This window comes from Myotis myotis, unplaced genomic scaffold (assembly GCF_014108235.1).
Source record: "Myotis myotis isolate mMyoMyo1 unplaced genomic scaffold, mMyoMyo1.p scaffold_m19_p_4, whole genome shotgun sequence".
Taxonomy (NCBI): Eukaryota; Metazoa; Chordata; class Mammalia; order Chiroptera; family Vespertilionidae; genus Myotis; species Myotis myotis.
The window spans coordinates 11174695-11188204 of NW_023416346.1; the positions used below are offsets into that span (position 1 = coordinate 11174695).

At 43.8% G+C, this 13510-nt stretch overlaps 1 protein-coding gene and 1 pseudogene across 4 annotated transcripts in view; one reads left to right on the plus strand and one right to left on the minus strand.

Annotated features, from left to right (window-relative positions):
- F8 (coagulation factor VIII) overlaps positions 1-13510 on the plus strand; it is a 97818-nt gene that overhangs the window by 4595 nt on the left and 79713 nt on the right. For 3 of the 4 annotated variants that reach the window (XR_004966916.1, XM_036304845.1, XM_036304846.1), the window contains exon 3: positions 814-985. The exons of the other annotated variant lie outside the window; for it this stretch is intronic. Coding sequence is in view for 2 of the 3 variants with exons in the window: in XM_036304845.1 (XP_036160738.1) it covers positions 814-985 (172 nt within the window). In the remaining variant the exon portion in view is untranslated. The remainder of the gene's footprint in view (positions 1-813; positions 986-13510) is intronic. 4 annotated transcript variants of the gene reach the window in all.
- LOC118653902 lies at positions 1245-1693 on the minus strand (annotated as a pseudogene).

The window sequence follows — 13510 nt, forward strand, 5'->3', positions numbered from 1 at the left end:
TTGGTAGAGACCCAGGATCTTACTCCGAGAGAGATTAGAGACCAGTAGAGGGTTCTGAGCAAAGGAGTGACAGGATCCGCTTTATAGTTTTTGTGTGTGTGTGTTTAAATATGTTTTTATTGATTTTTAGAAAGAGAGGAAAGGAGAGGGAGAGAGAGATAGAAACATTAATGATGAAAGAGAATCACTGATTGGCTGCCTACTGCACACCCCATACTGGGGATCGAGCCCACAACCCGGGCGTGTGCCTTGACCGAGAATCGAACTGGTGACTTCTTGGTTCATGGGTCAACACTCAACCACTGAGCCACATGGGCTGGGCTGCTTCATAGCTTTAAGAAGTCAGTGGTGGCGTGTGAGGGGCCAGGGGAGAAGTAGGGAGGCTATTAGGATCCTGGTTACTCTTGCTTATGCAAGTGGATTCCAGAATCTGTTGCTGCTACTAAGGAAGAGGGTCGGAGTAGTCTGAGAATATGAGTACTTTGACCTCCCCCTCCCTCTCTTCCTTTCCTTAAAGGTTCTGATTAAAGCAGTATTCTCGTGCTCTTACTGTTCTCAGAGGTGAATGGGTTAAGCTTTAGCTCAGCCGCCCTTTTCCTAGTCAGTTCTTCCTGTGGTTGCTTCCCACAGCCAAAAAGGAAGCAATCCTATCCCTTACTGCTCAGTGCTGCTGCTGTCACATCCAGCAGGTAACGCTCCCTAAAATCCTCTGCAGAAATTTTGGGACTTTTCACTAAATCATAGAAGATTTACCTTTTTCTCTCTTGGGAGCCAAGGATGTTTTAGAGAAGAATTAATCTTTCGTTTCTCCAGTTGAACATTTCCTAGCCGTAAGAGCCATGCAAATAGAGCTGGCCACCTGCTTCTTTCTGTGCCTTTTGCCTGTCAGCTTTAGTGCCACCAGAAGATACTACCTGGGCGCAGTTGAACTGTCCTGGGACTACATGCAAAGTGAACTACTCAGCGAGCTCCACATGGATACAAGGTAAAGGCACATTCCGTAGAGTTTGACCAGGGTTGTGGGGATATGACTGGTTGGAGGAAGGTGCAGACAACAGGTTAGAATGGCTGTGATGCTAGTTAAGCGCTGAAAAAGCATTTCCAGGCAAGGCATGTGTGCATCTGTGCTATTAGCGTAAATGCTAACTGCCTGTCCCTTTCATAGAACTGACCTATTTGATATTTTGTTCTGTTTTGTCCGTTGAATCTTTTTTTTTCATTTTAAGTTTGTAATGAAAGTTGTATATAATATTACTTTATTCCTGCATCTTCTCAATTGTTTCTTCCTTGTATTTGCCCTTTTCCTTTCCTACTTGGCGAGACTTGGCTTTACGTTCAAGGATCTTTTTGCGGTCTTTGTCCAGCTTTAGTCTAGTGATTACCACCTTGCTGGGGTGAATGTCCCCATGAACAGTTGTACCATTAGCTTTCTCCCGTTGTACTTGTTCAGTGTAGATGGCATATGTCTTCCTGTAAACTGAGGCTACTTTGCCAATTTGCTGCCTTTATAATGTCCTTGAACAACCTGAACTTCATCATCCTTTCAGATGGGCATGGATTGAGCATTGTACTTCTGTCTCAGCTCTTTGGAAAGAGGAGAAGACATAATCTTCCTTTGAATGTGGGAAAGTGTGTTGAAATGCCTTTTACGGTTCTTGCTCGGGTCAGAAGTCATAAAGAGATTGAACTTCATTTTGACCATTGGCACTTCTACAATAGCTGCCTGTCCATTGACTCCTACTGTCACACTAGAGGTCCAGTGCACAGATTCATTCACCAGTGGGGTCCCTCAGCCTGGCCTGCGGGGATGGGGCCGAAAACGTCAGTGCGACATCCCCCAAGGGGTCCTGGATTGCGAGAGGGCACAGGCCAGGCCGAGGGACCCCACTGGTGCACAAATCCATGCATCGGGCCTCTAGTATGCCTATAACATCTTTGGTTAATATCTTCCCGCCCTCCCCGCTCCCCCCTTCCCTCTGAAATTCATCAGTCTGTTCCATGTTTCCATGCCTGTGGTTTCTGCTCTTGCGTTGAACATCTTCCCCCTGGTGGTCAGTGTGCATCATAGCTATCGGCCAGTCGGCTGGTCACTTAGGCTTTTATATATATAGATAGACTAGAAGTCCAGTGTGTGATACCGCGCAAGACCCAGACTGATACCCGCTGGCCACGCTGGGTGGGAGGCGGGACCCAGTGGGCATCATAGAGACCGGTTGTTAGGTCGTTATGGCTGAGAGGTGCTCCATGCACCTCCTGGTGACCAGTCGTTTGGTCGTTTTGGTCGTGATGCCTTTTGGCCTTTTATTATTATGATGCTGCCACTCTGGAAGCTAGAGGATGGAGAAAGGGCAAAGAGGCAAGGAGCATAAGAGAGAGAACATAGCTTCCAGAGAGAGAAGGAGAGCAATGAGATCCCATCAACATTACACAGAAGTTTAATCTCTTGTTGTAATGTGTGTGTGTGTGTGATGTGGTTTTAACTTCTTTGCCCAATTTTGGCATAAGGATAGTATTAGCCATGAGTTCAGAAGCTTTTCATCTTTGGGGGGTTCTGATGTATTTTGGGAAAGTAGTACTAAATAACCTTTTCAATATTATCTATGGTCATCAATGTATTCAGATTTTTCTACCTCTTCTTCAGGCAAATTTGGTTATATATATTTTCCTGGAAAGCAATTATCCATGTATTTGATAATGTACTGATATCAAGTTACATAACAGTTTTGTAATATTGTTAAACTATTCTGTGTCTGTAGTTATATCTCTTTTTCATTTTTAAAAATATTTTTCATTGATTTCAGAGAGGAAGGGAGAAGGAGAGAGATAGAAACATCAATGATGAGAGAGAATCATTGATCAGCTGCCTCCTGCACATGCTCTGACCAGGGTTTGAACCCTCAACTTTTTTTTTTAGAACCATCAACCTTTTGGTGTACAGGACGATGCTCCAACCACCTGAGCCACCTGGCCAGGGCTTTGTAGTTATTTTTTTTTTAAATATATTTTATTGATTTTTTACAGAGAGGAAGGGAGAGAGATAGTTAGAAACATCGATGAGAGGGAAACATTGATCAGCTGCCTCCTGCACACCTACTGGGGATGTGCCCGCAACCCAGGCACATGCCCTTGACCGGAATCGAACCTGGGACCCCTCAGCCCACAGGTCGACGCTCTATCCACTGAGCCAAACCGGTTTTGGCTGTAGTTATTTTTAAATTTAATTCATTTTTTAGATTTTGCCCTCATCAATGATCTCTTCTTAGTGTCTTTGAGTTTATTGTGCTGTATTTTTCTAATACCTTAGGAAAAGGTTATATGTACTTTTCTCTTTTTTGTCCTTCTTTAAAATAGTGAAGGCTCTTAATGGTATATATTTTTCTCTGAGAACATCTTTTCCATATCCCATAGGTTGTGGTATGAAGAGTTTACTTTTCATTGTTTTCAGTATAGTTTATAATATCATCTTTGATTTCATTTAGAAACATGATTTTAATTGAATTTTTATTTGCTTGTTTTTTTTTAATATTTACCTCTATTTTGAGTATTCTTTTAGTTTCCTACTGCTGTGTAACAAGTTACCTCAAACTTAGAAGCATGCGAGAAAATCCATTCATTTCACAGTTTCAGTGGGCATGACTGGGTACTTTGCTCAGGGTCACACAAGGCCAAAATCAAGGTGTGCACAGGGCTGTGTTCCTTACTGGAGGCTCTGGGGAGAGTTCACTTCCAGGCTTATTTAGAATTCAATTCCTCCTCTCAATTTCCATGTAGTGCCTCCCATCTTCAAACTAACAAGAGTGCATTAAGTCTTTCTCATGCTTGGAATCTGTCTGACTTAAATTTCCACTACATCTCTCAGACCTTCTTTTCTGTCTCCCTCTTCCACTTTGTGGCCCTAGCCAGTTTGGCTCAGTGGATAGAGAGTTGGCCCAAGGACTGAAGGGTCCCGGCTTCGATTCTGGTCAAAGGGCATGTACCTCAGTGACAAGCTCGATCCCCAGAGGGACTCCTGTAGAAGGCAACCAATCAGTATGTCTCTCTCACAATGATGTGTCTTTCTCTCTGTCTCTCCCCTCTCTCTAAAAATCGATGGAAACATATCCTCAGGTGAGGATTTACAAACCAACAAACAAAAAAGAACCTTTGTGATTACCTTGGGCCCACCCAGATAACTCTCCCCTTTTAAGGTCAGTTAATTAGCAACCATAATTCCATATGTTGTTGGTTGTTGTTTTTGGCCAGGTAACAAATTCATGGGCATAAGCAAAGGTCATGAGGGACAAAATTTTGCCTACCATGGGTATAACTTACATACAATGAAGTGCACAGATTTTATTTTATTTTGTTGTTGTTAATCCTCACCCAAGGACATTTTTCCATTGATTTTTAGAGAAAGTGGAAGGGAGGGGGAGAGAGAGAGAAAGCCAACATCAATGTGAGAGAGACACATTGATTGGTTGCCACCCACACTCGCCCTGACTGGGGCAGGGATCAGCATACATGCCCTTGACTGGAATCAAACCCGGGACCCTTCAGTTTGCGGGCCGAGGCCCTATCCACTGAACAAAACTGGCTAGGGCAAATGCACAGATTTTATTTTATTTTATTTTTTAAATGAGGCTTATTTTCTTTTTTCAAAAAATTTTTAAAATATTTTTTATAGATTTCAGAGAGGAAGGGAGAGGGGGAGAGAGATGGAAACATCAATGGTAAGAGAGAATCATTGAGGTACTGGGGATTAAGCCCGAAACCTGGGCATGTGCCCTCGACCAGAATCGAACCCGGGGCCCTTCAGTCACAGGCCGACGCTCCATCCACTGAGCCAAACCGGCTAGGGCAAATGCACAGATTTTAAATGTGCAGTTTGGTAAGTTTTCACAAATGCATAGAAGTTACATAAGCACCACCCTAATCAACATATAGAACATTTACATCAACCATTCTGCAACTTTTCATTGCGTTTCCCTCCCTGACCAGGCCTCTAGCAACAAGCTGCTTTCTGGAATCATGACTCATTTTTTACTTTTTAAGAGTTTTATATCAGTAGAGGCATATAATTTGCACTCTTCAATGTCTGGTTTTTTAGCTTCAGCATCATGATTTGGAAATTTATCCAGGTTGTTGCATGCAATAGCTATAGCCCAGTGGTCGGCAAACTGTGGCTCGCGAGCCACATGCGGCTCTTTAGCCCCTTGAGTGTGGCCATGAAGTTTCAATCGCACTGTACGTGCGCTCCCGCACGTGGTATTTTGTGGAAGAGCCACACTCAAGGGGCCGCAGTTTGCCAACCACTGTTCTAGCCTTTTTATTGCTAATTACTGCTCCATTATGGGAACATATCATAATTTGCATATCCATTCACTGTCACCTGTACCTTTGGAGTGTTTTCTGTTTGGGGACTAATATAAATAAACCTACTATGAACATTCCTGTACAAGTTTTTTGTGTGGACATCTGTTTTAATTTATTTTAGCTAAATATCTAGGAGTGAAATTGCTGGATCATATTGTGAATGCATGTTTAACTTTATAAGAGACTGCCAACAGATTTCCAGAATGGCTGTACCGTTTTATAGTCCCACCAACAATACGTGAAAGTGCCAATTTCGACACATCCTGGACAACATTAGATGTTGCCAGTATTTCTCATCATTTTAATCACGGTGTAGTAGTATCTCACTGTGTACATATAGTATGAGGAAGGGATATAAGTTCTTTGTATAGTTTATATAGGGGAAGTTGTGCCGTGTTAATGACCCAGAAGTAGAGGTCCAGATAGTCAATAGTGTGGTATCTAACTAACCATTTAGCCACGTATCCATTAATGTTGATATTGTTAAAAATTAATATTGAGATAATTGTACTTTATTCATTGTGCTTTGTTTTGTAGCTCCCCTCTAACATGCAACCTGTGGCATAGTGAATTATAGTCTGAGTGAAAAATTGAATTGAATGGAGAAAAGGATTTGTTGTCTAGCTTTGTGTTGTTGTGTAGGCAGTCACATGTACTTACCAAGAAAAAATTGGTAGAATTTTTATTTTATTTTTTTTAAGTTAGAATAGTAGTTATGTTTTGTTTGTTTTTTTCATTTTTTTGTAATGTATTTTTATTGATTTTGGAGAGGAAAGGAGAGGGACAGAGAGATAGAAACATCAATGATGAGAGCGAATCATTGATCAGCTGCCTCCTGCATGCCCCCTCCTGGGGATCAAGCCCGCAACTCAGGTATGTGTCCTTGACCAGAATCGAACCCAGGACCCTTCAGTCTACAGGCTGACGCTCCATCCACTGAGCCAAACCAGCTAGGGCTAGAATTTTTATTTTTATGATACCATTTTATAGTCTAGATTATTTTGATACTAACAGGATCAGCTGACGCTGAACACATCCTGACAAGCTCTGCCAAGCTTTGAAATAAACATCTGGGGAAATTCAGTTTTATATTATCTGTTCCTGCAGCTGCTCAGCTTCTTCTAAGCAAGGGTCAGGAAATAGAACAGGTTTTCTGATTGGTTTTAGATAAAATGTGAAAGAACAGTTCATGTCAAGGACATTGTTGCCAAATATATTTGGCAAGACTTATATATCCAGTCTCCAGGGAAATACACAAACAAAAACCCCACAAAAGTTAGGAAGGAGTAAACCCTATGAATCCTGGAACATTTTGTCACTTACTGTGCAGATTACCCTGAAACTGAGACAGGCACGTATTTTTGTTCCAGTGAAAAATATTCACTCTAATGGAAAAGGTCTCAGGCTGGGGAGCTATATGGTCCTGGATAGGCTCATCTCTGAACTGAACCCCACACCTGGCTACTGCTAATGCTCCTAGGAATGTATAGTATGTCCCTTTGAATGGAGAGACCTACTCTGAACCTAGGCCTAGGCCTCCTGTTTCTCTGTCTCACAACCTTGTTTCTTCATCTGGCTTCTTGTTTTTTTCACTCTTCCCTCAGAGGGAGGAACATGTGTTTCTGTCTACTCTTTTTTAAAAAATATGTTTTTATTGATTCCAGAGAGGAAGGGAGAAGGAAAGAGAGAGATAGAAACATCAGTGATGAGAGAGAGTCATTGATCTGCACGCCCCACACTGGGGATCGAACCCACAACCCTGGCATGTGCCCTGACCAGGAATTGAACCACAACCCCCTGGTTCATAGGTTAACGTTCCACCACTGAGCCACGCCGGCCGGGCAGTTTTTGTCTACTGTTGATCCTTTTCCCCCTCTGCTTTTCCAAGCTCTTGCTCTAGTAAACACTTTCTGTGTGTCTTATATGTTCATGTTGGTCAGAAATATTAAACTGTGCTAGTGCATGTCAAATACCTATCTTTGGACATGGATCTGAGTCTTGTTAGAAACCAATGGAAACTTTGGAGAAACTGGGTAGGATAGACTCAGCAGAACCTAGGAGACAAAATGGGGAAAGAGGAAGAGGAGCACACTGGGGATGAGTTGAAAAGTTTGGAAGGGCTTAAGTCTCAAAGTGGCCAGGAGATGGGACAAATGGACTGAAGGGAAGAGTACACACAATGATATCAGCATCAAATAATGTTTAAATAACTAAAAACCACGCAGGTCTATGCCAAAGCTAGTGCCATGGAAATTTTTAGAGATGGATGAAATTGGAGCACATTTAAATATGAATTAATGTCACTGGTTGTGTTCCCTGGAAGCATATTGTGAAACAGAGATGAATGTGCAGGAAGTTGCTTTAGAGTGCTCTGAGGACCAGAACGGGAAGGGAAGGGAAGGACAGGGCAGAGGCAGGGGTGGGCTGAGGGAGAAGCTGGGCTGCAGTGCAGGCCGACCGTACAGGGAGCTCTGGAGCTGGAATGACCCTTCTGAGTTGTCCCAAGTTGGGCCAGCTTGGCCAGGCCTTTATATTTCCACTAGAGGCCCGATGCATGAAATTTGTGCAAGAGTAGGCCTTCCTTCCCCCAGCTGCCAGCACGGGCTTCCTCCGACACCCAGGACCTGGGCTTCCCTTGCAGCCCCGGCTTCGTCCGGAAGGTTGTCTGGAAGGACCTCTGGTCTAATTAGCATATTACACTTTTATTATTATAGATACTGATTAGTCATTAAGCGCTGGCTATCCTGGGAAGGGGGCATGGCCTTTTGTGGGCAGGGGCGTGGCGTGCCTTGGGAAGGGCCTGTGGGATGCTTTGGGAAAGAAAGGGAGGAGTCTTGGGCTCCTGACCCAGGGCCGTCCTCCAGCTTCCCCCTCCCCACATGTGGATGGGGGTTGAGTTTTTTCCTGGCCACCCCTTCCAATGCACCGTGCCCTTAAGGTGGTATGGTTGCCCTTTGGTGTAGCGCATTCTTGCCTACCCCGGTGTGACAGCACCTCCCCTACTCATGATCACAGCCTTGGAGCTCCAAGTCTGGCCTGCTGCTCCTTTGGTACTTATGAGTAGCCCCAGCTGCCCAGGCGTCACCTTTAGCTTTTCATTAATGAGATTCTTGTGTTTCTGCTGAGTGAGCCTTCTAGACTGCCAAGCCCAGAGCTGCAGGGAGGGGCAACACAGAGTTGCTAGGTGGGTCATGGGGAGTGATGGTAAGTAAGTAGAGCTTTTGTTGTTGCCACTCTGTGGTTCCTAAAGCCATGTGCCCTTTTATTGGGGACACAAGCATCTTTGAATGAATGCATATACAGCATCTTGGAGATTGGCCCTCCATCCTCCCAGGGACTTGTGCAAGCTGCATCTTTAGCTGTGCTTTAAGAAGCTTCTGGATGGGGGAGCATGTGATAAAGCCAATGGAGACCATGGTCGTGGGTCCACTCCAGCACATCCTTTGCTGTACAGTGGGTCCCCTGGTCTGACATGATGCTATATCAGATCCCACATCAGGGACTCAAACCCTCTGTAAGTCCTCAGTGAGTGGTACTGGCAGGAAACGCTAAACATGTACCTGGAATGCATGTCTCTTTCAATCAGAATGAAGTGCTATCCCTTCTAGGACAGAAGAAGTCCAATGCAGTCAACTGGCTGGCTGGTCTCCATGATAGGCAGTACCATATTGGGAACTCAGCATTGGTTTCTATTGCTGACAGGTTGGACTTTGGGGGGCTACACTAGCCTGATCCGCCTTAGTCAGAAGGAATCCATGCATTTGTATCCATGCATAAATTCTCTCCCTGCCACCAGAAACGCTTAGCACTGGGGTGGCTGATGTTCATTGCTAGTAATTTTGTCCACATTATTGTTTTGTGCTTCTTCCATGGTAGATGCTCTCTGATGGCATTAACATATGAAATGATCTTTCTATTTAGTGTCTATTCACTGAATAAGCCTTGCCCAGAGACACTTTTGTCCCTGATATTTTAGTCTTTTCTTTCAAGGCCCCTGACCAGACAACCAAGCCATTTGCTGTTGTCCATTAGTCTGTATATATTTGAACCTTGGGCCATTTCGCTTTTCTTCTTTTTTTTTTCTAATACAGTGGGGCCTTGACTTACGAGTTTAATTCGTTCCGTGACGGAGCTTGTAACTCAAATTACTCGTATGTCAAATCATTAAAGTGAACGAGTGAGACACGTGGTGCTGGGCTGATGCTGTGGCGTTCACTGTGATGTTCGCTGCGCCAACTAGCGGTGGGGTATCTGAAGCTGGCTCGTAACCCGAATTTTAGCTCGCAACGCAAAGCAAAAAATTGGCCGAGAGACAGCTCATATCTCGAAAAACTCATTAGTCGGGACACTTGTAAGTCAAGGCCCCACTGTCTATTTTTATTGATTTCAGAGAGGAAGGGAGAGGGAGAGAGAGATTGAAACATCAATGATGAGAGAGAATCATTGATCGGCTGCCTCCTGCATGCCCCCTACTGGAGATCGAGCCTGCAACCCGGGCATGTGCCCTTGAGCAGAATTGAACCCGGAACCCTTCAGTCCACAGGCTGACGCTCTATCCACTGAGTCAAACCGGCTAGGGCGGGCCATTTCTCTTTCTACCCAAAAGGACAATCAACAACAAGGGCCGAAGTTGGGCCCCTTGGGGGATTTACAGCAATCAGTTTTTGGCTTGCATCTGCATATCAAGACTTCCCAGGCTTTTTCCTCCACTAGTAACTGGTCAGCAGGGATCCCCCATATAGCCACTGGTGTGATTGAAAGTAAGGTGTCAGTGTACCACGAGTGGACAAGATGTGCCTCTGATAACCTGCTCCTGCAGCATGCTGGTGGCTCTCTAAAAATGCAGGCCCTCATTCCTTCCTCGGTAAATCAACTCCTTTTACTGGAAGAGCTTTCTTATCAGTACTCTGGCCTCTGGCCCTCAGCCAGTACAGAAAGTCATTTGTCATGGCCTCGGGTTGGCAGAGCTGCTCCTGCTACGTGCTTTCTCGGGTGGGTGCCCAGAAAACACTGGAATGGAGTGAAATGCAGGGCTTTGTGGGAGGGGAGGGTGCCTAGAGAGGTGAGAATGAACTCAGCCTCACCTTTACCCCATTCATTTGGTCTCTTTGAGAGAGGTCAACTCAAAACAATGCGCAGGCCCGGCTGGTGTGGCTCAGTGGCTGAGCCTACCTATGAACCAGGAGGTCACGGCTCCATCTCCAGTGGCGGGGTGGGGGAAGGGGGAGGAATGCAGGAGGCAGCCAATCAATGATTCACTCTCATCACTGATGTTTCTATCTCTCCTCCCTTCCTCTCTGAAATTAATAAAAATATATATTTTTTAAAAACCAATGCACAGGTTCAAGAAGCCTTTTCAGCCAATCTGCTGCTAGGTCCCTCCAAGGGTGTGAAGGTCTTCCTCTGTGACTGTACGCTGGTCAATTTCTCCTCGTGCTCCCAACAGTCTTGACTTTATGTGAGTGAGTGCTCACTGTTCGGTGTAGGCTCACCATTCTAAGGCTCACCCAACCCCTTCTGTTTTCTTAAGAGGCAGTCTCCCTGGTTTCCTCAGCTAATTCTTTCTGCCTTGGTTTCCACATCACATGTCTGGGGTTCACAGAGCCTCCTTCTGTGAGCAGCTGTCTGTTCATCCCTCTCTTTTCGAACATTCTGTGCAGTTTGAGTTGGGTGTGACTCCTGGAAACTCACATTGCAGGGTCTGCTGTGTCTGCAATTTGATGGATTTTTATTGTTCACTAGAATAGTTCAAACATATGTCTCTGGGCCACACCCCTCATCCAAACTCCAGGAGCACAAACTCAGGGACCTACTCGGGTTTCACCCTGATGGGAACCTGGATGCATTTTTCCACTTTCACCAGTGTTTCCTGATTTGGGTGGGTGGAGGATAACTGTGTGCCTCACAAAAAAGGTCTTATGGCCTCACCTCTACCCTTTTTGGCAGTTCATTATCCTATATAATAAAAGGCTAATATGCAGATTGACCAAACAGCCACTATGATGTACACTGACCACCAGGGAGCAGATGTTCAATGCAGGAGCTGCCCCCTGGTGGTCAGTGCACTCCCACAGGGGGAGCTCCACTCAGCCAGAAGCCGAGCTCATGGCTGGTGAGCGAAGTGACAGTGGCGGGAGTCTCTCCCGTCTCCGCAGCAGCACTAAGGATGTCTGACTGCCGGCTTAGGCCCGCTTCCCAGGGGGAGCGGGCCTAAGCCATCAGTCAGACATCCCCCAAGGGCTCCCAGACTGCGAGAGGGCACAGGCTGGGCTGAGGAACACACATCTCCCCCCACCCCACCCCGAGTGCACAAATTTTGTGCACCGGGCCTTTAGTAGGTATATAAAAATGCAACTGATTTCTAGATATTTATTTTGTATCTTCTTCACTGAATTCATTTCTCAGTTCTAGTAGTTTTTGGTAGAATCTTTAGGGTTGTTTATATATAACATCATGTCATCTGCAAATAATGACAGTTTTACTTATTCTTTTCCAATTTGGATGCCTTTTATTTCTTCTTCGTGTCTGATTGCTGTGGCTAGTACTTCCACTGGGATGTCAACTAAGAGTAGTGAATGCGCACATCCATGCCTTGCTCCGATCTTAAAGGAAACATCTGCAGTTTTTGCCCATGGAATATGATGTTGGCTGTGGTTTTGTTGTATATGGCCTCTATTATGTTGAGGGATGTTCCCTCTATTCCCATTTTACTGAGACTTTTTATCATAAATTAATGCTGGATTTTATCAAATGCTTTTTCTGCATCTATTGGTATGATCATGTGTTGTTGTTTTTTGTCCTTCATTTTATTTATGTGGTGTAGCATGTTTATTGATTTGCAGATATTGTATCAACCTTGCATCCCCAGAATAAATCCCACTGGATTATGGTGTGTGACCTTTAATGTATTGCTGGATTTGTTTTGCTAATATTTTATTGAGGATATTAGCATCTATGTTCATCAGGGACTTTGGCCTATAATTTTCTTTCTTTGTAGTGTCTTTGTCTGGTTTTGGAATTAGGATAATGTGCTGGCCTCATAAAATAAGCTTGAGAGTCTTCCCTCCTCTTGAATTTTTTGGAATAGATTGACAAGGAATAGATGTTAGTTCTTCTTTGAATGTTTTAAAAAAACCCACAAAAAACCTGTGAAGCCATCTGGTCTAGGACTTGTTTGTTGGGAGTTTTTTATTACTCCTCCGATTTTACTAGTAGTAATCTGTCTATTCAGATTATCTGATTTTTTCCTGATTCAGTTTTGGAAGATCGTATGTTTCTAGGAATTTATCCATTTGATTCACATAGTCCAATATGTTGGCATATAGTTGTTCATAATATTTTCTTACAGTCCCTTGTGTTTATTTGGTGTCAGTTGTTACCTCTCCTCTTTCATTTCTGATTTTATTTGTTTGACTCCTGTATTTTTAAAAATATATTTTTATTTATTTCAGAGAGGAAGGGAGAGGGAGAGAGTGATAGAAACATCAATAATGAGAATCATTGGTTGGCTGCCTCCTGCACGTCCCCTGCTGGGGATCGAGCCCGCAACCCAGGCATGTGCTCTTGACTGGAATTGAACCCGGGACCCTTCAGTCCACAGGCCAATGCTCTATCCACTGAGCCAAACCAGCTAGGGCTCCGTCTTTTTTTTTTTTTTATGAGTCTGGCTAAAGGTTCATCAAACTTTAACTTTTCAAAGAACCAGCTCTTGGTTTCATTGATTTTTTGGGTATTGTTTGTTTGTTTGTTTTTTAATCTGTTTCATTTATTTCTGCTCTAGTATTTATTATTTCTACTCACTTTGAGCTTTTTATTTTTCAGGTTCCTTTTAGTGTAAAGTTAGATTGTTTGTTTGAGATTTTATGTTTGTTTCTTGAGATAGACCTGTAATACTATGAAATTCTCTCTTAGGACTGCCTTTGCCTTGTGCCATAGATTTGGGGTTGTTGTTATGTTTTCATTTTCATTTCCTTCAAGGTATCTTTTGATTCATTCCTTGTACATCACTGATTTTTCAGTTTAGCAACGTTCTCAATTTTATATTGCATTTTCCTTCTCTACCTCAGCATTCCTACTAAAGCCTTTATAAGAAAAAGGAAAAAAAAAATTCTTACAGGAATGAATGATTCTTTGGTGTGGCTGCTCCTGAAATAAACAT